The 25,394-nt window shown below is 37.5% G+C and overlaps 1 protein-coding gene across 1 annotated transcript; it reads left to right on the forward strand.

The window, feature by feature from the left end:
- Positions 1 to 11,604: 11,604 nt before the first annotated feature.
- On the forward strand, positions 11,605 to 12,525 carry LOC129009019 (olfactory receptor 5P1-like). Its single transcript, XM_054441676.1, is given in 1 exon segment — positions 11,605 to 12,525. A coding segment is annotated over 1 exon segment (921 nt).
- The last annotated feature ends 12,869 nt before the right edge of the window (positions 12,526 to 25,394 follow it).

Here is a 25,394-nt window from a genome sequence, read left to right on the forward strand (position 1 = left end):
CTAAAACTTTCTCCATATCAGCAGTAAGGCTATTCTGATTTCTTATCATTCAGGTGTTCACTGTAGTAGCACTTTAAATTTCCTTCCAAGAACTTTTACTTTACATTCATAAACTAGCTAACTGATACAAGAGGCATAGCTTTCAGACTATCTCAGCTTTCAGTGTGCCTTCCTCACTAAGTTTAATCATTTCTAGCTTTTGATTTAAAGTGAGAGATGTGTAATCTTCCTTTCACTTGAACACTTAGAGGCCATTTCAGGCTTACTAATTTTAATATCATTGTGTCTCAGGGAATAGACAGGCCTGAGGAGAGGAAAAGAGACAGGGAAATGACTGGTTAGTGGAGCAGTCAGAACCCACACAACATTTATCAGTTAAGTTTGCCATCTTATGTGGCCATGGTTTGTGGTGCCCCCAAACAATAGTAACATGAAAGATCACTGATCATGGGTCACAGTAACAGATATAACAATAATGAAAAAGTTTGAAATATTGTGAGAATTGCCAAGATATCACAGAGAAATGCAAAGTGATCACGTTTTTGTAAAAATGGTGGTGATAGCTGTGCTTGACACAGGGTTGCTACAACCTTCAATTTGTAATAAATGCAATACCTGTGAAGGGCAATACAATGAAGTGCAATAAAGTGAGGTATTCCTGTATTCTGCTGTTGCAATCTCACTGCTTCTTGATAATTTAGATACTTTTGAATAGGGCTGATGAAGTGAGGAGGCTGATATATGGCAGAAAAATATTTTGGTGGTTTTGAAATGAAAAACATATTTTCACCAGGAGTCAGACAGTCCTATAAGGGGCCTATAGGACCCTATAGGACAAGGTAAATGTATGGTGCAAAAAGTAAAGGAGTTTGGCTTTGAGCAGAACTCGAGGGTGGACAATGATGGCTGGGTATAACAAAATAAATCACTATGAGATGCCTTTGCTCACTGGAACTTGTCAAAAGAGCAGCAGGAACGATGGATCTTAATGTTAGCCCTTAAGGAATATAAAAGAAGGTGAGGTATTCGGAGAGTGAATTGACTCAAGTATCTAATATACTTGACTTATTGCCTTGTTGCTCACTGCCTCAGTGGAAGGTAGACACTTAGATACCCCAGAAGAGTATCCTGAGATGTTCTAAAAGGGACAATTCCATGTATACAGAATTCTAGAAAGAAACATCTTATTTTTTCCTGCAGTTAAATGGTCCCTATGTCAAAGTGATAATTTTCTTCTTTACTATTTTCCAACTCCAATGTTTCTTTTCAATTTGATTTAAAGGTCATTTTAGTTAGAAACTATTTTGACATTGTCACACTGATCCCAATTAAGATAATAAGCGAATTGTTCTGAAGGTTAGTCATTCTTCTGGGAAACCAAGAACACTTTCCTTTGCTTTCATGAAACAAGAAGGAAAGAATTCCAAAGGACACCATGGCACACAGATGCTCCTTTCAGAAGGGTCCAACCAGTTTAACGAGTCACCTGGCTCCACAAGTCATTTCTTTGAAACAAACCCAAGGACCTTTCTCTCAAAGGGGCAAGCAGTAACAGCCCTGGGAGATTTCCCATGTTCTCTTAGAACCTTCCTTTCTCTTCCCAAACCCCACAAACATATCCATGTTCATCCTTGCTGCATGTATGGGGAGCATTCAGTGGTTGACATTGTCAAGTATTCAGTATCCAGCTACTTATAACACTAAATGGAAAACAGTACTTTATAAATGTCCTTAGAATTTAACATCAACAATTCTGGCTCTGAAATTTAAGTGCAAGATTCATAAATTTTGCTAAAATAATTTAAATTTTTATTTGTTTAGCAAGAAACTAAAAATAAAAGAACTACTCTCGCCAACTTTAGCTCTTGACCCCAATGGAAACTATGGCCTCAGCAAGAAATGCACCACAGAACATTCTCTGCACACCCAGCTCAGGCTTCCCTGAGTCTCCAAGAGCAGTGTGGATGGTCTACAGAAGCCAAAGCCATTGCTAAGATTGTGTAGGTAAGAATATGAAAAGGAAATCAGAAGAAGCAATCTGATTTTCAGGTTGGGTGGGGCTCCCAGTCCTATACCCTCGATTCATCATCAAAAGTGACCCATGCATTGAAATATTGAAAGAATATTTGAGTAGTTAGAGTCCCTGACCCAGGTAGACAAGCATGAATGGATGCCAAAATGAAGAACTCTAGAGAGGACCTTAGGTGTCCAGTGGAGAGGAAGGGAAGGGCAACAATTAGTTGGCATGTTATATATCTAAATGGCATAGTCCAGAACTAAGAAGGCACCAGATACTGTACTTCCTGTGTTATATTGGATTTGAGGTGAAAATCCCCTGACCTATGTTGAAAGACAGTTTACTTCTCATAAAAAATGAATAAATAATCATATACCAATACTTCATTTTTACTTCATGAAATTTAGGTTCTTAGCCCTGATGTATGACCAAAAGCCTATGGGTGCTTTATAGGTATCATCATTCCTTTAAATCAAATTACAAAGCTGTATTATAGGGACAATTATTTCTGTTTCACAAACGCAAAAACTGAGAGTCAGAGAGATTATGCACCAATAATACAGCTGTTTGGCAGGAGGCCCAGGATCTAATTGTTTGACTCTAGTCACTCCATGACTCTGTGATCAGCATAGATTGAAGCTCAGGTTGTGTGCACAATGAAAGCAAGGTAAGCTCCACTGAACTCTGCCTCAGTCAGAAGGCAAAGAGCATAAATGTTGCTCAGTATTTGGCTTCATTCCTCAGATCAGAGTATGTTCAGAGAGTGACAAAGAGAATTGTGAGGGATCTAAATGGTATTTCACAGTGGAATGGCCAAAGGAACTATGAGAGTTTAAATTTAGAAAAAGGAAGGTAGAAGAGGCATTGTAGGGGCTCAAATATTTTAACATTTTTATATAGATATTGGATGGTTTGCACCATTCAACTCAGGGGGGACCAACTGAGAAGTTTGAAACACAGATTTTAATAACAGAACCAACACCAAAGGCAATAAGGCCTGACACTAGAGTAATTGAGGCACAATTAATGAAGATCAATTAAAGAAGAGATGGAACACATTCTTTAATGAGCTACAGATTCTCAACTATTGGTTTATTATCCCTCAGAATTCACATAGTCAAAGAATTCAGTTCCACTATCAGAGAAAATTAATTCTTATTCCAAAGTAAAAATAAATTATAATTGTTAGGAATTTGAAGACATTGGTACTAATATTTATTATTTAGGTAAATGTTTCAAACCTTAAGAACAGCAATAACATTGTTAGTAGAAAATTGTGTTTTTATCAATAGTATAACCAGTGATATTGAGCAGAAAATCTCAATCTCATGTTAATATGACTCTTGAAAACTACAAAAGTTGCAAGGAAGGATATGTAATAGGGAGATACATTTAGAAAAGTAATTGAAGATAGATTATGAAGCTCCATGGATATCATGCTAAGAAGTTTGACATAGATTCCATCAGTATTTCAGTTATAAGGATTGCTCCGGAAAATGGGAAATACCTTATTGATAATACTAAGTAGAAATATAAATTTAAAAATGGAATATATGTTAAATATACACGATTACAAATATGTGAATACTACTTATATATGCCTCAAAGTCAAAATAAATCAAAATGGATTGTGAAGCACTATTAAAGTTAAGGATTTATAGGTGATTCTTTCTTTAGTTGTTAAATATGCAAAACATTAAAATAAAACATGCAAAAAAATTTATAAATCTATCGAATTTACCTGAAGTGATTGCTGTTTAGCTGAAGTTAATGGCAAGAAAAGACATTGACTCTGTCAAATGCTGTATGCTTTAACATAAATTATTTCCTCACTTCTATTTTCTCATTCTGATGAATATGCTTTTTTTCCCCTAATTTTCACTGAATCTTTAGTATGCCCTGAAATTATTACATTGGACTACAGAAATTTATCTCTTTTCATATTATTTATTATTAATTCTGCTTTGTTATGATTACCTCCAAACACAGAAGCTTTGCCTTTGCCACAACACAATGGCAAAACATCTGAATAAGGCAATAAGCCCCTTAATGAAAACATAGGCACGAATGCAACAAAACTATGATCAAGAGGGAGCACTTTGGTTTAGTATTTTCATTATTGCAAATCATAGGGATTTGCTTACCTTGGAGAACAGAATATACTTCTTTTTACTTATCGTCTTAAAAATACCGAGTAATGGGAATATTTTAAAATGTATCGTATTTTGACATGATCTCCACCTTATGCTTGATCCAATTTGTAGAGTTACTAGATCATTTTCTCCCTTGTTTATTTTATTTTAAAATTAATGCACAGTAAAAATGACCCTTTTAGTGAACAGCTCCACAAATTTTAACGCAGGTATAGATTTGTGTACCCACCATCACAATTAGGATACAGAATAGCTGCATCACTCCAAAAGACTGCTTTGTACTACCCCTTTGTAACTTCACCTCTGTCCACTCCAAACCCTGGGCAAACACTAATTTGTTCTCCTGTATATTATTGTCTTTTAGAGAATGTCATATTCATTAAATCATGCATTAGATAACTTTGGAGACTAGCTTCTTTTACTCAGCACAATGACTTGAAAATTTATCCATATGTGTGTGTTCATTCCCTTTTTTGCTTGGTAGTATTCCATTGCATGAATGTATTATGGTGTACCGTTCACTTGAATGATATTTCGGTTGCTTCCAGTATTTGACAATTATGAATAGCAATGTTATAAACATTCCTGTCCAGGTATTTGTGTGAACATAAGTTTTCATTTCCCTAGAATAAATAACTTGGAGTAGTGTTGCCAAATCATATAGTAAACGTATTTTTACCTTGATGAGAAACTACCAAATTATTTTCCAAAGTGACTATGCCAGTTTGCGTTCCCATCTGCGACGTATAAAACCATAGTTGCTTCATCTCTTTGCCACCAGTTGGTCTTGCCAATTTTTTTTAATATAACCAGTCTAATAAATGTGTAGTAGTATCTCATTACAGTTTCAATTTGTAAACTTTATAAATTGATTTGTGAGATTTTAATTTTAATTTGTAAATGTTTAATGTTTAATGATGTTGAAACACTTGTATTTAAAGTAATTACTGATATATTATGGCTTGTTTGCTGGTTTATTTTTTGTTTTCAAAAATTAATTTTTTAAAGTTACAAGTTAATTTTTAAAAATTTAGTCTTAAAATTAATTTGTAAAATTTTAATTTTAATTTGTAAATGCTTAATGTCTAATGATGTTGAAACATTTGAATTTAAAGTAATTACTGATATATTATGGCTTGTTTGCCATTTTATTTTTTTGTTTTCTATTTGTTCTCTCATTTGTGTCTTTTTTTCTTTCTTTCCCTGCCTTCCTGTGGGTTACTTGAACATGGCCATTCATATATCTTCTTTGGTGAAATGACTATTCAAATATTTGCACATTTTAAAGTTAGGTTATTTTTCTTCTCACTCCTGAATTGTAAGAACCTTTCTCTGTTTCATGTATACATCTTTTTATCCAACACAGTGTTTTCAAAAATTTTCTACAAGTCTGGCTTGATTTCGTTTTCTTGTTGGGGTCTTTTGAAAAGCAAAAGTTTTAAATTTTGAGAAGTCCAATTTTTGATTTTTCATTTACGTATTGTGGTTTTGGTATTGTAGTTAAAAAAAAAAAAAAAAAAAAAAAAACCTTTGCTTTCATACCCAAGATCATAGAGACATTCTTTTGTGTTTTCTTTCAAACAATTTGTAGTTTTAGCTATTGAATTTATGTCTATGTTTATCTTGAATTAATTGTTTTGTGTGTCACGAGGTAACTGTATAAATTCTTCCTTTCACATATGGATGTTCAATTGTCTCAGCACAATTTGTTGAAATATAAATGATTTTCCTTGGCACTTTTGGCAACCAGCCGACATACACCTTTAAGTAACCTGGTTGGGGACCTGTCACATTACAGCCCACCCTGTCCCCCAGCTCTTACATTCTTTCTGCAATCTTGCACAAAAGTCCCTGAGTGGGGTAAGAGGGGAAGAAACATATGAGTTTATAATATATAGCCATGGCTTTTACATACAGGCCATATCCACAATAGCATAAAAAGCACACACCGTATACACAACAGCATAAAGAGCAGAAGCTAACTACAATTATAATGTCTATTAGCAAAACACACTTCAATGTGTAGGTAGGGTGTGTAACTAATTTGAGAATAAGTCAAAGAAACCTAATTGGGTTATATCATGGATCTGGACCGATAAAATAATGTAAAACATCTGTGACATTATTCACTTCATCTGGGATATAGGTGCAACAGGTAGTGTCTATAAGGGCACATGTTTTTAGGTCTCCAATATGTTGGCAATTGGGCCTCCAGGTGGAGACAATCACCAGTGAACCGGGGTTGCATTATCGGTGCTGTTGAACTGGTCACTCCAGTTCTGTCAGGAGAAAGGCAGAATATTCTAAGGCGTACCATTATCATTTGATAGAGGGAGCTATTCGTATACTTAACAATCAGACTGGTTGCTGACAGCTGCTGTAGTCACAGCCCAGTATAGAAAGACATTACCAGCTGCCACGGGTAGCAGGAACAACAGCTATTGGCAAAAACACAGGTGTTTAGTAGAGACCCTTATCGGTATATCCATTACTTGAACATTACCACCATATTTTCTCCCATTTGCCCTTTTAGGAAGCCCACCATGGACTTCAGGCTTGTCTTACAGTACCATGTATGGCTTCCCTCCCTCGAAGCAGGCAAAATAGCAATCAATTGGTAAATTTCTGGCCTTGACCACATTATCTGCACTATGATCATTCCATTGAAACCTCACATTGTATTCCATAATATATGCAATTATTTATCAACTAAAAATAAAACTAAAAAAGAAATTTATTTACAATGCGATACAGAACATATAAAAATGTATCCATAGGAGATAAATTCCCGGAAACACATGTGCCAAATTTCTAATAGTCAATGTGTATGATGGTAGCCAGATTTGAGAGAAATGTTTCTTTTGAATTTTCAAGTGTTTCCCCAGCCTGCTTATATAATTTTTTTATTTAGAAATAAAATAAGCCCTTTCTTTACTTATGCTATTATTACAGTGCTTTCCATGAACTAATATCTTCATTTTTTCCTTCTCTATGAGGCCTGCTTTCTCTGGACAGAGAACCTAAACTTTCTTTATCTCTTATTTCACAGAACCTATTTATTACTGTAATCATGCATTCATTCATTGAATAAGTTTTTTTTTCAGCATGTTATGTACAAAAAGTCAATATTTGTAATACAGGGGTAGGATGCAGTTATGGAAGATAATGTATTCATTGAGGAGAATGAACAGTAAAAAAACAAATAACAACAAAAATCATAATCCAGTATAAGTGAAGGCAAAAGCTGATGTCTATAATACAAATGAAGGTTACCTGATTCACCCCTGGGAGACAGAGAAGGCTTTGGAGGGAAATTAATCTTGAAAGATGTGTAGAAGTCACCCAGGATAATGACAGTGGGAGGTGGTATCCGTCTATGCAGGAGAAAAAGTGAAGCAAAGGCCAGAGAAATTAGAGTACATCAAGAAGACTCTAAATAGTTCAAGAAGTTTGAGTCAGTGTGAGTGGTGAATGGAGACATCCTGAGAGACAAACAAAGAGTCGTATGCTGGAACATAAAGGATATTGTATGCTTTGCTAACAAGTTAGATTTCATTGTGAAGGCTTGAGAGAATACTGAAAGACTGAAATGAATCTCTTTGGTATCATCTGTTTATTTACCAAGATATCGCTTACACAAATGTGTTGTGAACAAGAATGAAGGTAGTGAAGTAAATAGGTCAATAAAATAGAAAGGAAAAATGACTAGGTCCTTGACTAAAGTAGGGATGCTGAGAATAGTAAAAAGGAGATAAAGAGATAAAATTGGGAGTTAAGTTGTAGATAGGCTCAATAAGATTTTATTAGTTGTGATAAAATAAGAGGAAGAAGAATAGGAGGGCTCACAAGTTGCAGACACAGGAGACTGGGTGGATGGTGGTGTCACTCCCCAGATACACAAAATGGAAGGAAAGAAAAGAATGCCAAACAAGAATGCTTGTGATTTTTGCACATTGATTTTGTATCCTGAGACTTTGCTGAAGTTGCTTATCAGCTTAAGGAGATTTTGGGCTGAGACAATGGGGTTTTCTAGATATACTATCATGTCATCTGCAAACAGGGATAATTTGACTTCCTCTTTTCCTAATTGAATACCCTTTATTTCCTTCTCCTGCCTAATTGCCCTGGCCAGAACTTCCAACACTATGTTGAATAGAAGTGGTGAGAGAGGGCATCCCTGTCTTGTGCCAGTTTTCAAAGGGAATGCTTCCAGTTTTTGCCCATTCAGTGTGATATTGGCTGTGGGTTTGTCATAAATAGCTCTTATTATTTTGAGATACGTCCCATCAATTCCTAATTTATTGAGAGTTTTTAGCATGAAGGGTTGTTGAATTTTGTCAAAGGCCTTTTCTGCATCTATTGAGATAATCATGTGGTTTTTGTCTTTGGTTCTGTTTATATGCTGGATTACATTTATTGATTTGCGTATATTGAACCAGCCTTGCATCCCAGGGATGAAGCCCACTTGATCATGGTGGATAAGCTTTTTGATATGCTGCTGGATTCTGTTTGCCAGTATCTTATTGAGGATTTTTGCATCAATGTTCATCAAGGATATTGGTCTAAAATTCTCTTTTTTTGTTGTGTCTCTGCCAGGCTTTGGTATCAGGATGATGCTGGCCTCATAAAATGAGTTAGGGAGGATTCCCTCTTTTTCTATTGATTGGAATAGTTTCAGAAGGAATGGTACCAGCTCCTCCTTGTACCTCTGGTAGAATTCGGCTGTGAACCCATCTGGTCCTGGACTTTTTTTGGTTGGTAAGCTATTGATTATTGCCACAATTTCAGCTCCTGTTATTGGTCTATTCAGAGATTCAACTTCTTCCTGGTTTAGTCTTGGGAGGGTGTATGTGTTGAGGAATATATCCATTTCTTCTAGATTTTCTAGTTTATTTGCATAGAGGTGTTTGTAATATTCTCTGATGGTAGTTTGTATTTCTGTGGGATCGGTGGTGATATCCCCTTTATCATTTTTTATTGCATCTATTTGATTCTTATCAATAACAGACAAACAGAGAGCCAAATCATGAGTGAACTCCCATTCACAATTGCTTCAAAGAGAATAAAATACCTAGGAATCCAACTTACAAGGGATGTGAAAGACCTCTTCAAGGAGAACTACAAACCACTGCTCAAGGAAATAAAAGAGGATACAAACAAATGGAAGAACATTCCATGCTCATGGGTAGGAAGAATCAATATCATGAAAATGGCCATCCTTCCCAAGGTAATTTACAGATTCAATGCCATCCCCATCAAGCTACCAATGACTTTCTTCACAGAATTGGAAAAAACTACTTTAAAGTTCATATGGAACCAAAAAAGAGCCCGCATCGCCAAGTCAATCCTAAGCCAAAAGAACAAAGCTGGAGGCATCACACTACCTGACTTCAAGCTATACTACAAGGCTACAGTAACCAAAACAGCATGGTACTGGTACCAAAACAGAGATATAGATCAATGGAACAGAACAGAGCCATCAGAAATAATGCCACATATCTACAACTATCTGATCTTTGACAAACCTGACAAAAACAAGAAATGGGGAAAGGATTCCCTATTTAATAAATGGTGCTGGGAAAACTGGCTAGCCATATGTAGAAAGCTGAAACTGGATCCCTTCCTTACACCTTATACAAAAATCAATTCAAGATGGATTAAAGACTTAAATGTTAGACCTAAAACCATAAAAACCCTAGAAGAAAACCTAGGCATTACCATTCAGGACATAGGCATGGGCAAGGACTTCATGTCTAAAACACCAAAAGCAATGGCAACAAAAGCCAAAATTGACAAATGGGATCTAATTAAACTCAAGAGCTTCTGCACAGCAAAAGAAACTACCATCAGAGTGAACAGGCAACCTACAAAATGGGAGAAAATTTTCGCAACCTACTCATCTGACAAAGGGCTAATATCCAGAATCTACAATGAACTCCAACAAATTTACAAGAAAAAAACAAACAACCCCATCAAAAAGTGGGCGAAGGACATGAACAGACACTTCTCAAAAGAAGACATTTATGCAGCCAAAAAACACATGAAAAAATGCTCACCATCACTGGCCATCAGAGAAATGCAAATCAAAACCACAATGAGATACCATCTCACGCCAGTTAGAATGGCAATCATTAAAAAGTCAGGAAACAACAGGTGCTGGAGAGGATGTGGAGAAATAGGAACACTTTTACACTGTTGGTGGGACTGTAAACTAGTTCAACCCTTGTGGAAGTCAGTGTGGCGATTCCTCAGGGATCTAGAACTAGAAATTCCATTTGACCCAGCCATCCCATTACTGGGTATATACCCAAAGGACTATAAATCATGCTGCTATAAAGACACATGCACACGTATGTTTATTGCCGCATTATTCACAATAGCAAAGACCTGGAACCAACCCAAATGTCCAACAATGATAGACTGGATTAAGAAAATGTGGCACATATACACCATGGAATACTATGCAGCCATAAAAAATGATGAGTTCACGTCCTTTGTAGGGACATGGATGAAACTGGAAATCATCATTCTCAGTAAACTATCGCAAGAACAAAAAACCAAACACCGCATATTCTCACTCATAGATGGGAATTGAACAATGAGAACACATGGACACAGGAAGGGGAACATCACACTTCGGGGACTGTTGTGGGGTGGGGGGAGGGGGGAGGGATAGCATTGGGAGATATACCTAATGCTAGATGACGAGTTGGTGGGTGCAGCGCACCAGCATGGCACATGTATACATATGTAACTTACCTGCACATTGCGCACATGTACCATAAAACCTAAAGTATAATAATGATAATAATAATAATAATAAAAGGAAAAAAAAATAATAAATAAAATAATGAAAGAAAATTAAAAAAAAAAAACAAAAAAACATTTCACTAAATGAGGACAAAAATTCAATTTGACATAGAACTTTACTCTTGGTGATATCTTTACCATCTGAATAAAATAAAATCAACTTTTTAAAGAAAAAAAAAAAAAAAAAAAAAAGAAAAGAATGCCAAACAAAAGAATGCCAAAGAAAAGAACGAATGAATTTGTTATGGGGAAGGCTGGGTTTGAGCTACTTGTGGAATTTCCAACTGAAGACTCCCAATAGATCATTGAATTGTGGTCTAGACATCTTCTGAGAGATCTGTCTACAAGTCTAGGTATGAGAGGCATTTTAATATGCTTATTATATACAGAAAATAATGTAACTAATTTCCCAGAGTGTTAAGTTGACCCATTCTCTTTTTATGCAGAAGACACATCAAAACAAAAACAATCCTGTAGGATATCAATATTCACAAATCAGGCAGAGGCTGAAGTCACTGTGAATGAATCTGAGGAATAGCCAAAGAAAGCTGGGAATGTGTGAAATAAAATCCTATAACAAATTAATATTCACATTTCTTTCAACAGGAACAATTCACAGAGAAGATGGAGATTGGAAACCATAGCACAGTGACAGAGTTTATTATTTTGGGGTTAACTGAGGATCCTACACTTTGTGACATCTTTGTGATATTTCTAGGAATCTACATTGTCACCTTATTAGGCAATATCAGCATAATCACTTTAATAAGAAGCTGTTCCCAGCTTCACACTCCCATGTAGCTGTTCCTCAGCCACTTGGCTTTTGTGGACATAGGGCTTTCCACAGTAGTCACACCTATAATGCTTATGGGATTCCTAAAACGTGGAACAGCCCTCCCTGTCACTAGCTGTGCAGCCCAGCTCTGTTCTGTAGTCATGTTTGGGACGTCTGAATGCTTCCTACTGGCGACCATGGCCTATGTGGCCATCTGCTCGCCCCTGGTGTACTCTATCCACCTGTCCCCCAGAATCTGCATCCTGTTAGTGGGGGCTTGCTACCTGGGTGGATGTGTGAATGCCTCAACATTTACTAGTTGTTTATTGAGTCTGTCTTTCTGTGGACCAAATCAGATAGATCATTTTTTCTGTGATTTCTCTCCTTTGTTGAAACTTTCCTGCTCAAATATCTTCATTCCTGAAATTATCCCTTCCATCTCTTCTGGATCTATCATTGTGGTCGCAGTATTTGTCATAGCTGTCTCCTACATCTACATCCTCATCACCATCCTGGAGATGCGCTCCGCCGAGGGGCACCACAAGGCCTTCTCCACCTGTACCTCCCACCTCGCTGCGGTTACTCTCTACTATGAAACGATTACCTTCATTTATGTGATGCCCAAATCCAGTTACTCAACTAGCCAGAACAGATTGATATCTCTGTCCTACACAGTGGTAATCCCCATATTGAACCCCTTTATCTACAGTCTGAGGAACAGAGATGTAAAGGAGGCACTAAGAAAGGCAACTGTCAGAATATATTCTTAGGATCAATTCGTAGCATTTCAGACAACCTATAAAGTTTTCATTATTGGTATCACGCTTAGGACCTACCAAATACTGCTTAACTGATTGCTTAAAATAAAATTATATTTATTTGTTCTAACTTTCATTTTTAAATACTTGTAGACGAATTGGGAGACACCTAGACATCAGTAATAATGATAGTAATAATTATTACTATTATTAAACTCTTGTAGATGCCAAGCATTTTTCCTTCATTTAATTTATTTCCCAAACAATAGCTTTTACTTACTCTGTGCCAGGCCCTATTCTAAGCATGTTACATATATTAACTCATTTATTCTTCACAACAACCCTATGAAGTGATTCCACTATTTATATTTCACAAATAAATCATCTGGGCATAGAGACATTAAGTGGAATGTCCAAAGTCACGAAGTTAAATGTGGGACCAGTAAGTATTTGAATCCAGAAAGTCTGATTCCAAAACCATTATTTTTTTTTCATTTAATTTTCTCAGCAATCCTATGATGCAGGAGTAAATTTCCCACAATTTACCGTTGAGAAAACTGTATTGAAAGATACAATAGTTTTTCCAGAGAGATGTAAACTCAAGTCCTGCCTTTCCAGGATCCATGCACTTAACCTATATCAAACCATGACCATCAGCCTAATGACATCAACATTGCTACTGAGCTAGAGGATTTGGGCAGGACAATCAAGCTTAAGCTGGAACTTTGTATCAATATTTTGAACAAACCCTACCACTAGATGGTCTAGGTTGTGTAGACTCCGAATGAGGGTGAAAATTTGAAAACTGGATTGGTTGCCATCTTTTAGGGGATCAGATCTTAACACCACGAACACATGATTCAGCTGGTAGTGTATCCATATTTTAAAACACATTAAAAACAAATAGTCTCCTTTGGCATAATGTAATATTTATTTGTAGCAATTACAAAGTGTCCTTTAATTCTTTTCTTTTCTTTTTTTTTTTTTTTTTTTTTTGAGACAGAGTCTTGCTCTGTCGCCCAGGCTGGAGTGCAATGGCATGATGGGCTCACTGCAAGTTCCGCCTCCTGGGTTCACGCCATTCTCCTGCCTCAGCCTCCCGAGTAGCTGGGACTACAGGTGCCCGCTACCATGCTCAGCTAATTTTTTTGTATTTTTTTTTAGTAGAGACGGGAAATTAAAAACAGTGTCCTTTAATTCTAAGTATTGCAATTAATGTGTTGACAATAATTGTAGTTCCATAGGTCTGAATTGATACACAAATTAGAACCTGTTAAAAAACAAACAAAAAACCAGAAATGTTGTTGCATATCACATTAACTAAATCTTTTTCTTGGAGAATGATTTATTTTCATTTACATTATCACCATAAGACTAGAAAGGATGAGGAGAAGTCTGCTGGAATACAGAAACTACCAAATCAAAGCAAATATTAAAAAAAACTGTTTCTGGCATCTGAGATGAAGACTTAGAATCCAGTCATCCTTTTTACCTCAGTGTAATGGAGAAAGAGAAGTGAGGGTTGGGAAACATAGAAAAAAAATTTTTTTTATTATACTTTAAGTTCTAGGGTACATGTGCACAACTTGCAGGTTTGTTACATATGTATACTTGTGCCATGTTGCTGTGCTGTACCCATTAACTTGTTGTTTACATAAGGTATTTCTCCTAATGCTATCCCTCCCCCAGCCCCCCACCTTATGACAGGCCCCTGTGTGTGATGTTCCCCTTCCTGTGTCCATGTGTTCTCATTGTTCAATTCCCACCTATGAGTGAGAACATGCCGTGTTTGGTTTTTTGTCCTTGCAATAGTTTGCTGAGAATGATGGTTTCCAGCTTCATCCATGTCCCTACAAAGGACATGAACTCATCATTTTTTATGGCTGCATAGTATTCCATGGTGTATATGTGCCACATTTTCTTCATCCAGTCTATCATTGTTGGACATTTGGGTTGGTTCCAAGTCTTTGCTATTGTGAATAGTGCCGCAATAAACATACGTGTGCATGTGTCTTTATAGCAGCATGATTTATAGTCCTTTGGGTATATACCCAGTAATGGGATGGCTGGGTCAAATGGTATTTCTAGTTCTAGATTCCTGAGGAATCGCCACACTGACTTCCACAATGGTTGAACTAGTTTACAGTCCCACCAACAGTGTGAAAGTGTTCCTATTTCTCCACATCCTCTCCAGCACCTGTTGTTTCCTGACTTTTTAATGATCACCATTCTAACTGGTGTGAGATGGTATCTCATTGTGGTTTTTATTTGCATTTCTCTGATGGCCAGTGAAGATGAGCATTTTTTCTTGTGTCTGTTGTCTGCATAAATGTTTTCCATTGAGAAGTGTCTGTTCATATCCTTCGCCCACTTTGTGATGGGGTTGTTTGTTTTTTTCTTGTAAGTTTGTTTGTGTTCTTTGTAGATTCTGGATATTAGCCTTTGTCAGATGAGTAGATTGCAAAAATTTTCTCCCATTCTGTAGATTGCCTGTTTACTCTGATGGTAGTTTCTTCTGCTGTGCAGAAGCTCTTTAGTTTAATTAGATCCCATTGGTCAATTTTGGCTTTTGTTGCCATTGCTTTTGGTATTTTAGACATGAAGTCCTTGCCCATGCCTATGTCTTGAATGGTATTGCCTGGGTTCTCTTCTAGGGTTTTTATGGTTTTAGGTCTAACATTTGAGTCAAAAATCCATCTTGAATTAATTTTTGTATAAGGTGTAAGGAAGGGATCCAGTTTCAGCTTTCTACATAAGGCTAGCCAGTTTTCCCAGCACCATTTGTTAAATAGGGAATCCTTTCCCCATTTCTTGTTTTTGTCAGGTTTGTCAAAGATCAGATGGTTGTAGATGTGTGGTATTATTTCTGAGGCCTCTGTTCTGTTCCATTCGTCTATATCTCTGTTTTGGTACCATGCTCTTTTGGTTACTGTAGCCTTGTAGTATAGTGTTAAGTCAGGTAGCATGATGCCTCCAGCTTTGTGCTTTTAGGTTAGGATTGTCTTGGCAATGTGGGCTCTTTTTTGGTTCCATATGAACTTTAAAGTAGTTTTTTCCAATTCTGTGAAGAAAGTCATTGGTAGCTTGATGGGGATGGCATTGAATCTATAAATTACCTTGGGCAGTATGGCCATTTTCACGATATTGATTCTTCCTATCCATGAGCATGGAACATTCTTCCATTTATTTGTGTCCACTTTTATTTCATTGAGTAGTGGTTTGTAGTGCTCCTTGAAGAGGTCCTTCACATCGCTTGTAAGTTGGATTCCTAGGTATTTTATTCTCTTTGAAGCAATTGTGAATGGGAGTTCACTCATGATTTGGCTCTCTGTTTGTCTGTTATTGGTGTATAAGAATGCTTGTGATTTTTGTACATTGATTTTATTTCCTGAGACTTTGCTGAAGTTGCTTATCAGCTTAAGGAGATTTTGGGCTGAGACAATGGGGTTTTCTAAATATAGAATCATGTCATCTGCAAACAGGGACAGTTTTACTTCCTCTTTTCATAATTGAATACCCTTCATTTCTTTCTCCTGCCTGATTGCCCTGGCTAGAACTTCCAACACTATGTTGAATAAGAGTGGTGAGAGATGGCATCCCTGTCTTGTGCCAGTTTTCAAAGGGAATGCTTCCAGTTTTTGCCCATTCAGTATGATATTGGCTATGGGTTTGTCATAGATAGCTCTTATTATTTTGAGATACGTCCCATCAATACCTAATTTACTGAGAGTTTTTAGCATGAAGGGCTGTTGAATTTTGTCAAAGGCCTTTTCTGCATCTATTGAGATAATCATGTGGTTTCTGTCTTTGGTTCTGTTTATATGATGAATTACATTTATCGATTTGCATATGTTGAACCAGCCTTGCCTCCCAGAGATGAAGCCCACTTTATCATGGTGGATAAGCTTTTTGATGTGCCGCTGGATTTGGTTTGCCAGTATTTTATTGAGGATTTTTGCATTGATGTTCATTAGGGATATTGGTCTAAAATTCTCTTTTTTTGTTGTGTCTCTGCCCGGCTTTGGTATCAGGATGATGCTGGCCTCATAAAATGAGTAAGGGGGGATTCCCTCTTTTTCTATTGATTGGAATAGTTTCAGAAGGAATGGTACCAGTTACTCCTTGTACCTCTGGTAGAATTCGGCTGTGAATCGGTCTGGTCCTGGACTTTTTTTGGTTGGTAGGCTATTAATTATTGTCTCAATTTCAGAGCCTGTTCTTGGTCTATTCAGGGATTCAACTTCTTCCTGGTTTAGTCTTGGAGGGTGTATGTGTCGACTAATTTATCCATTTCTTCTAGATTTTCTAGTTTATTTGCATAGAGGTGTTTATAGTATTCTCTGATGGCAGTTTCTGTTTCTGTGGAATCGGTGGTGATATCCCCTTTATCATATTTTATTGCATCTGTTTGATTCTTCTCTCTTTTCTTCTTTATTAGTCTTGCTAGCGGTCTAACAATTTCGTTCATCTTTTCAAAGAAGCAGCTCCTGGATTCATTTATTTTTTGACGGGTTTTTTGTGTCTCTATTTCCTTCAGTTCTGCTCGATCTTAGTTATTTCTTGCCTTCTGCTAGCTTTTGAATGTGTTTGCTCTTGCTTCTGTAGTTCTTTTAATTGTGATGTTAGGGTGTCAATTTTTATCTTTTCTGCTTTCTCTTGATGGCGTTTAGTGCTATAAATTTCCCTCTACGCACTGCTTTAAATGTGTCCCAGAGATTCTGGTATGTTGTGTCTTTGTTTTCATTGGTTTCCAAGAACATCTTTATTTCTGCCTTCATTTCATTATGTACCCAGTAGTCATTCAGGAGCAGGTGGTTCAGTTTCTATGCAGCTGAGCGGTTTTGAGTGAGTTTCTTAATCTTGAGTTCTAATTTGATTGCAGTGTGGTCTGAGAGACAGTTTGTTATAATTTCTGTTATTTTACATTTGCTGAGGAGTGCTTTACTTCCAACTATGTGGTCAATTTTGGAAGAAGTGCGATGTGGTGCTGAGAAGAATGTATATTCTGTTGATTTGGGGTGGAGAGTTCTGTAGCTGTCTATTAGGTCCGCTTGGTGCAGAGCTGAGTTCAATTCCTGGATATCCTTGTTAGCTTTCTGTTTCATGGATCTGTCTAATGTTGACAGTGGGGTGTTAAAGTCTCTCATTATTATTGTGTGGGAGTCGAAGTCTCTTTGTAGGTCACTAAGGACTTGCTTTATGAATCTTGGTGCTCCTGTATTGGGTGCATATATATTTAGGATAGTTAGCTTTTCTTGTTGAATTGATCCCTTTACCATTATGTAATGGCCTTCTTTTTCTCTTTTGATCTTTGTTGGTTTAAAGTCTGTTTTATCAGAGACTAGGATTGCAACCCCTGCCTTTTTTTGTTTTCCATTTGCTTGGTAGATCTTTCTCCATCCCTTTATTTTGAGCCTATGTGTGTCTTTGCACATAAGATGGGTCTCCTGAATACAGCACACTGATGGGTCTTGACTCTTTATCCAGTTTGCCAGTCTGTGTCTTTTAATTGGGGTATTTAGCCCATTTACATTTAAGGTTAATATTTTTATGTGTGAATTTGATCCTGTCATTATGATGTTAGCTGGTTATTTTGCTCATTTGTTGTTGCAGTTTCTTCCTAGCATCAATGGTCTTTACAATTTGGCATGTTTTTGCAGTGGTTGGTACCGGTTGTTCTTTCCATGTTTAGTGCTTCCTTCAGGAGCTCTTTTAGGGCAGGCCTGGTGGTGACAAAATCTCTCAGCATTTGCTTGTCTGTAAAGGATTTTATTTCTCCTTCACTTATGAAGCTTAGTTTGGCTGGTTATGGAATTCTGGTTTGAAAATTCTTTTCTTTAAGAATGTTGAATATTGGCCCCCACTCTCTGCTGGCTTGTAGTGTTCCTGCTGAGAGATCAGCTGTTAGTCTAATGGGCTTTCCTTTGTGGGTAACCTGACCTTTCTCTCTGGCTGCCCTTAACATTTTTACCTTCATTTCAACTTTGTTGAATCTGACAATTATGTGTCTTGGAGTTGCTCTTCTCAAGGAGTATCTTTGTGGCATTCTCTGTATTTCCTGAATTTGAATGTTGGCCTACTTTGCTAGGTTGGGGAAGTTCTCTTGGATAATATCCTGCAGAGTGTTTTCCAACTTGGTTCCATTCTCCCCATCACTTTCAGGTACACCAATCAGACGTAGATTTGGTCTTTTCACATAGTCTGATATTTCTTGGAGCCTTTGTTCATTTCTTTTTTACTCTTTTTTCTCTAAACTTCTCTTCTTTCTTCATTTCATTCATTTGATCTTCAATCACTGATACCCTTTCTTCCAGTTGATCAAATCCACTTCTGAAGCTTGTGCATTTGTCACGTGGTTCTTGTGCCATGGTTTTCAGCTCCATCATGTCATTGAAAGACTTCTCTACACTGGTTATTCTAGTTAGCCATTTGTCTAATCTTTTTTCAAGGTTTTTAGCTTCTTTGCAATGGGTTCGGACTTCCTCCTTTAGCTCAGAGAAGTTTGATCATCTGAAGCCTTTTTCTCTCAATTTGTCAATGTCATTCTCTGTCCAGCTTTGTTCTGTTGCTGGCAAGGAGCTGCATTCCTTTGGAGGGGGAGAGACACTCTGATTTTTAGAATTTTCAGCTTTTCTGCTCTGTTTTTGCCCCATCTTAGTGGTTTTATCTACCTTTGGTCTTTGATGGTGGTGACGTACAGATAGGGTTTTGGTGTTGATGTCCTTTCTGTTTGTTAGTTTTCATTCTAACAGTGAGGACCCTCAGCTGCAGGTCTGTTGGAGTTTGCTGGAGGTCCACTCCAGACCCTGTTTGCCTGGGTATCAGCAGCAGAGGCTGCAGAACAGCGAATATTCCTGAACAGCAAGTGTTGCTGCCTGATCATTCCTCTGGAAGCTTCGTCTCAGAGCAGTATCTGGCCATGTGAGGTGTCATTCTGCCCCCACTCGGGGGTGCCTCCCAGTTAGGCTACTTGGGGGTCAGGGACCCACTTGAGAAGGCAGCCTGTCCATTCTCAGATCTCAAACTCCGTGCTGGGAGAACCACTACTCTCTCCAAAGCTGTCAGACAGGGACATTTACATCTGCAGAGGTTTCTGCTGCCTTTTGTTCAGCTATGCCCTGCCCCCAGAGGTGGAGTCTACAGAGGCAGGCAGGCCTCCTTGAGCTGCGGTGGGCTCCACCCAGTTCGAACTTCCCGGCTGCTTTGTTTACCTACTCAAGCTTCAGCAATTGCAGGCACCCCTCCCCCAGCCTCACTGCCGCCTTGCAGTTGGATCTCAGACTGCTGTACTAGCAATGAGTGAGGCTCCGTGGGTGTGGGACCCTCTGAGCCAGGCGCGGGATATAATCTCCTGTTGTGCGTTTGCTAAGACCATTGGAGAAGCGCAGTGTTAAGGTGGGAGTGACCCAATTTTCCAGGTGCCTGGTTAGGAAACAATCTATAATACTCCAGTAGACAAACGATAAAGATTTGAATATTAGTGATAGAAAAATACAAAATACAGAGAGAACAACCTTGAGAAAGATTTGGGGGAGATAAATGGTAGAAATTGTTGATTGTTGGAAGGGGGATTAGATAGAAGGAATAATTTGGATAACTCCCATGGTCCCAACTTAGGAGAGGAAGTGCTCTTACTGACACCAGTCTCCCACTTAAAGTCCCAGGGTAGAGTAGGAGAGTAGTGTCTGTAAAATCTGTAAATTCTCTCAGTATACCCATTGCCATCAGAGGAGCAGATATTGTGAGATTTAAAGGCCAGCTTTAAGGATAAAAGTTTCTTAATTTCACAGAGACCAGTCTTTTCCAATTTCTGAATTCAGCTCTAAATACCCTGACTCCTTCCCCCTTCTGCCGTGCTTTTTCACCATAATAATGAACATTCGTAAGTGGGCAGCTTTTTATCTTTTTCCTGAGGTCCTAACCCTGGTCCTTATCTTTTGATGGATGACGTCTCCAATTGTCCTATAAAAATTTCAGGTGCATCCTGATTCCCACGACATCTTGGAGCATTAGTTATGCAAACTCTATGGTCCTGAATACAAAAATTAGCCTCCTTTGGATACTTCGGATTTATGTCTCAAAGGTTAGCGTGTTCACAGGTCTCCTATATTTTATGCCAGGTATCATCTAAGCCTTCATAATTGTCAATTAATTCAAGTCAAAGGCCGGTGATAAACATGAACTTTCTGATCTGTTAAGATTTATATATCCTTGTTGGTATGTTTATGAATAATTCAGGGAGAAAGTAGAGGACTGACCACAAACATTAATAATTTCCTGCCATTGTGATCTCCAATCCAATGAGGGATATTTGCTCAATGACTGAAAATTGTTTGACATGTAGATATAGGATAATCATTTATCCATTTATTTCAAAAATATTTGTTCAGCATTTATCATAGTCGAGAACTGAGTAAGCACTGAAGGTATATTGATGAATAGAACAAACTTTGCATGAAATTTAGATCTCGGCAAAAACACTAGAAAATGAATCAACATTATAAATACAGAATAGGTTAAGTGATGTGGAAGAAACAAATCAATAAGATTAATATGACTGTTAAGGGTAAATGTGGTGATATAGGTGGTATTACTGTAGGTAAAGTGAAAAGGAAGGCCACGTGGAGCAGGTGATATTTGAGTAGAAAATGGAATGATCAGAAGGATCCATAGAGGTGAAGAGTGGAGTCAGGGAAGCTGCCAGAGAGTAAACAGGAAGTGCAAAGATCCTGATAATCTCAAAAAATAAAAAGAAGGCAATGGTAAACCAGATGGAGAGAGGTATACCAAAAGGGTTAGATCATGCGTGGGGAGCATCATATGCCATGGAAAAGTGTTTGGATTTTACGCTAAAAGGAATGGGAAGCCTCCAAATGCTTTCTAAATGGGTGTAACCTAATTACAATTCACACTTTTAAAGAATACCTCTATTGTTGTATGTAAAAATTGACTATAAAAACACATTTTTTTATATTACATTATTTCATGAGTCAGAAATTAAGATTGGGTTTGGCTTGGCAATTTTACTCTACAAAGCATGAATGAGGATCACTTAGTGATATTCAGATGGCATCTTTGCATGTCTATAGAGTCAAAGATGGCATCATTCAAATGCCCAGCACCTTCACAGGGATGGTTTGAAAGCCTCTCAGTCATAGGATCATTCTATATGGTCTCACTAGCAGTTTAGTTGGATTTCTCACATAGTGGCTCAAGACTTTAATAGCAAGTGTTCCAAGAGATTAAAAGAAATCTGCAGTATTTCCTATCACCTAGCCTCAGGAGACATAGACATCTTGTCCACCTTTGTCTACTGGTAAAGCAAATTAGTAATTTCAGTCCAGATTCAAGAGAAGGGAAATTAGATGCCACCTGTCAATAAGAGAATTAGCAATGATGTAATAGCCATCTCCAGCCTACCAGAATCCCTCTGGCCACAGTTATTTGTGTATTTCCTACATGTCAAATTACTTTTATATATCCTACAATCCTCTAAAATATCATACCATTACAGCATCACAATTAAGTTCATCATCATGGGATTTAAACCAAGTTTAGGCATGGGTGAGGTTTGTTGGGCACAGCTTCTCAAATACAGTCCCTCTTGATTGAAAGACATGTGAACTAAAGAGACAAGTCATCTGCCCCATATATACCCAACAGACACTGTTGATACAGGTGTATAAAAACTGCAGTGAACACTCCCATTCATAAGGGTGGAATATAGAAGTCATGCAGTAATCACTGGCCAATTGCAATTCCAAAATCCAACTAGACAGATGTTGCCGTTTTCTCGATCAGGGCCCAATCCTGCTCCTTGTTAATAAATCTCTGTGTCTCTTGGCTCTGCCTTCTGAGTTTTTGGTTCCATCCTCTGAGTTATCCTTCCTTTTCCAGAAAAAAAATAGCCTATGTTATAGCTGAGTAGTTTTCTCGGCCTATTTCCTAATTATTGTAGGTCAAGAATCCAAAACCTCTTTTCACTTTGCACCATCCCTGTCCCTTTCAGTCTAAGCTGGTATAATTTCTTCAAACACACTGTGGGAGTCATCATGAAAATACAAATGAAATATCAATGTGATACTATTCTTCACCCACTAGGATGGCTAGAACTTAAAAGTATGATAATAAAAAGTGTTGGTGAGGATGTGGAAAAATTGAAACCCTCGTATACTGGTAGGTATGTAAAATGGCGGGATCATTTTGGAAAATAATCTTCCAGTTACTCAAACTATTAAACATAGAAATACCCTATGATCCAGAAATTCTCCTAGATATATGCCCAAGAGAAATAAAAGCATATGTCCACAAAAAAACTCGTGCATGAATGTTTATAGTAGCATTATTTACAATAACCAAAAGGTAGAAGCAATGCATGGATCCATTAACTTACAAGTGAAGGAAGAAAATGTAGTATATCCATATTATGGAATATTATTTAGCCATTGAAAAGAAAGAATGTTCTCAACATCAATGAACCTTGACAACGTTACACTAAGTAAAAGAGACTAGTCACAAGAGATCACATATTATCTAAGGCCAAACATATGAAATGTCCATATAGAGACAGAAGGTAGACTGGTGGTTGCTTATGGCTGGGGGGATAGGAATATGTAAGGTGATACTAAAGGATACAGGGTTTCTTTTTGAGATGATTAAAACTTTCTAAAATTGACTATGGTGAGGCTTGAAAACACCTGTGCATATGCTAAGAACATTAAATTATACACTTTAAATCTGTAATTTGTATGGTATGTGAAGTATATCTCATGGAGGTTGTTAAAAACAACATGGTCTTTCTTTGTATCAAATTATAAACTACTGAATTAGACAAAATTCACACTCATAAATCTCTTCCAGTTAATTCTTTCTCTGAAGGTTTATGAGGTTTCTGCCAGAAACCTTATGATTTTAAAAGCTTTGTTTTTGGCTGGGCGAGGTGGCTCACACCTGTAATCCCAGCACTTTGGGAGGCCAAGGCGGGTGGATCACGAGGTCAGGAGATTGAGACCATCCTGGTTAACACAATGAAACCCCGTCTGTACTAAAAATACACACACACACACACACACACACACAAAATTAGCCAGGCGTGCTGGTGGGTGCCTGTAGTCCCAGCTACTCAGGAAGCTGAGTCAGGAGAATGGCGTGAACCCAAGAGGCGAAGCTGCATTGAGCTGAGATCACGCCACTGCACTCCAGCCTGGGCCACAGAGCGAGACTCCATCTCAAAAAAGAAAGCTTTGTTTTTTAGAAAAAAGAGGGTCTTTAAAGCATGCCATTAAGATTCTTACAAAGACATAGATTAGCTTTAAGGGTCAGTGAGGCCTTAGATCTTTCTGAGGTCTCAGCAGAGGATCTTACAGCCCCAGCCTGAATTTGATCTTTGACCTGAAGTCATTTCCTACCATGAACATCTTTCTGGAAGGTATCAGGGATGAGAAATAGCCTTATTTTCAAAGCCAGCAAGATCTAGCTTTCTTACATTTTTTTCTAAATTTTTCTTTGAAAAAAATCTTCCTTTAGTTCACAGATCTCTGGTTATAGTTTATCATAGGTAACTAGAAGAAGCCAGGTAGCACTTTCTACACTCTTTCTGGAAACCTTCCCAGACAAATCTAAGAGTATATTAGATACCCTTTCTCTTTTCCACTTTGTCACAGGTGGCAATATTATCAAACTTTCCATCACTACTCAGCAAATGTGTTCTTTTATTAAGCTCTTAAAAATATTTTCCTTACTATTTTTCAAACCCTTACCATCTAGTACTGTTGAATGTAGAAACATGTTAGGTCATAGAGAAATTGAGGTTGCATATATAAATTTTGGAGTAAACAATATTTAAGTGGTGCTATGGTTTGAATGTATGTCCTTCAAAATTCAGGTTTGCTAATGTGATAATATTGAAAGGTGGGGCCTTTAAGAGGTGATTGGGCCACCATGGTTCATCTCTCATAAATGGAATTAAGTATCCCTTTCAAAAGGCTTGGCAGAAGGAGGTCACCTCCTCTTGCCCTTCTCACTTCCCCCATGTAATACCACAGTATTCTTTCCTTCCAGAGGATGCAGCCCTCACTAGACACCAAATGCCAGTGCCTTGATCTTGAACTTCCAGCCTCCAGAATTGTGACAAAAAATTCATATTTTTAATAAATTACCCAGTCTGTGGTATGCTGTTATAACAGCACAAAATGGACTAAGACAAGTGGTATTGTCTTAAAAATCATAAAATTGCATGAGATCAATAAGTGGCTATAAATGTAAGAATAAATAGGATAAGTTATAAGACAGTCTAACATTTAAAGGTCTGGTACAGTTGCAATCTTCAGGAAAGATGAAGACAAATGGACAAGAGAGGTAAGGAAAAACCCAAATTGGGAAAGTGAGATTGCAGAATACAAAAAAAGAAAAGTGATTCAAAATAGGAGAGGGTGGGTAGTTGTTTAATGCTTCTGAGGTTTGGCAGAGGGGTGGGTGTAGGTAATTTAGCAAGAGCAGTTTCAGCATGGATTGAAGTCAGGTGGGAATGTATTTGAGATGGAACTGATAGGTGAAAATAATTTCAGCGAAAGGGTAGGCCGTGAGGCTGGAAGTGGGGAGGATATTTCAGGAACAGTGAGTAACTCACTTTTGCAGGGTCATTGAGTAAGTGGAGGAGAATAGAGAGTTATAATGCTGAAAAACTAATGTGGTTATACTGAGGAATTCTTTAAAATCTGACTAAACATTTATGAATGTGAGCAGGATGGCTAAATGTAAATAAATAAAAGTCTGACTAAAAATTTGGACTTGAATGCATTCAGTCCAATCTGGTGTTGATAATTTATTGATGATAAAATCAGGTATACGTGTGTGTATATATATATATACCTATATATGTA

This window comes from Pongo pygmaeus, chromosome 9 (genome assembly GCF_028885625.2).
Source record: "Pongo pygmaeus isolate AG05252 chromosome 9, NHGRI_mPonPyg2-v2.0_pri, whole genome shotgun sequence".
Taxonomy (NCBI): Eukaryota; Metazoa; Chordata; class Mammalia; order Primates; family Hominidae; genus Pongo; species Pongo pygmaeus.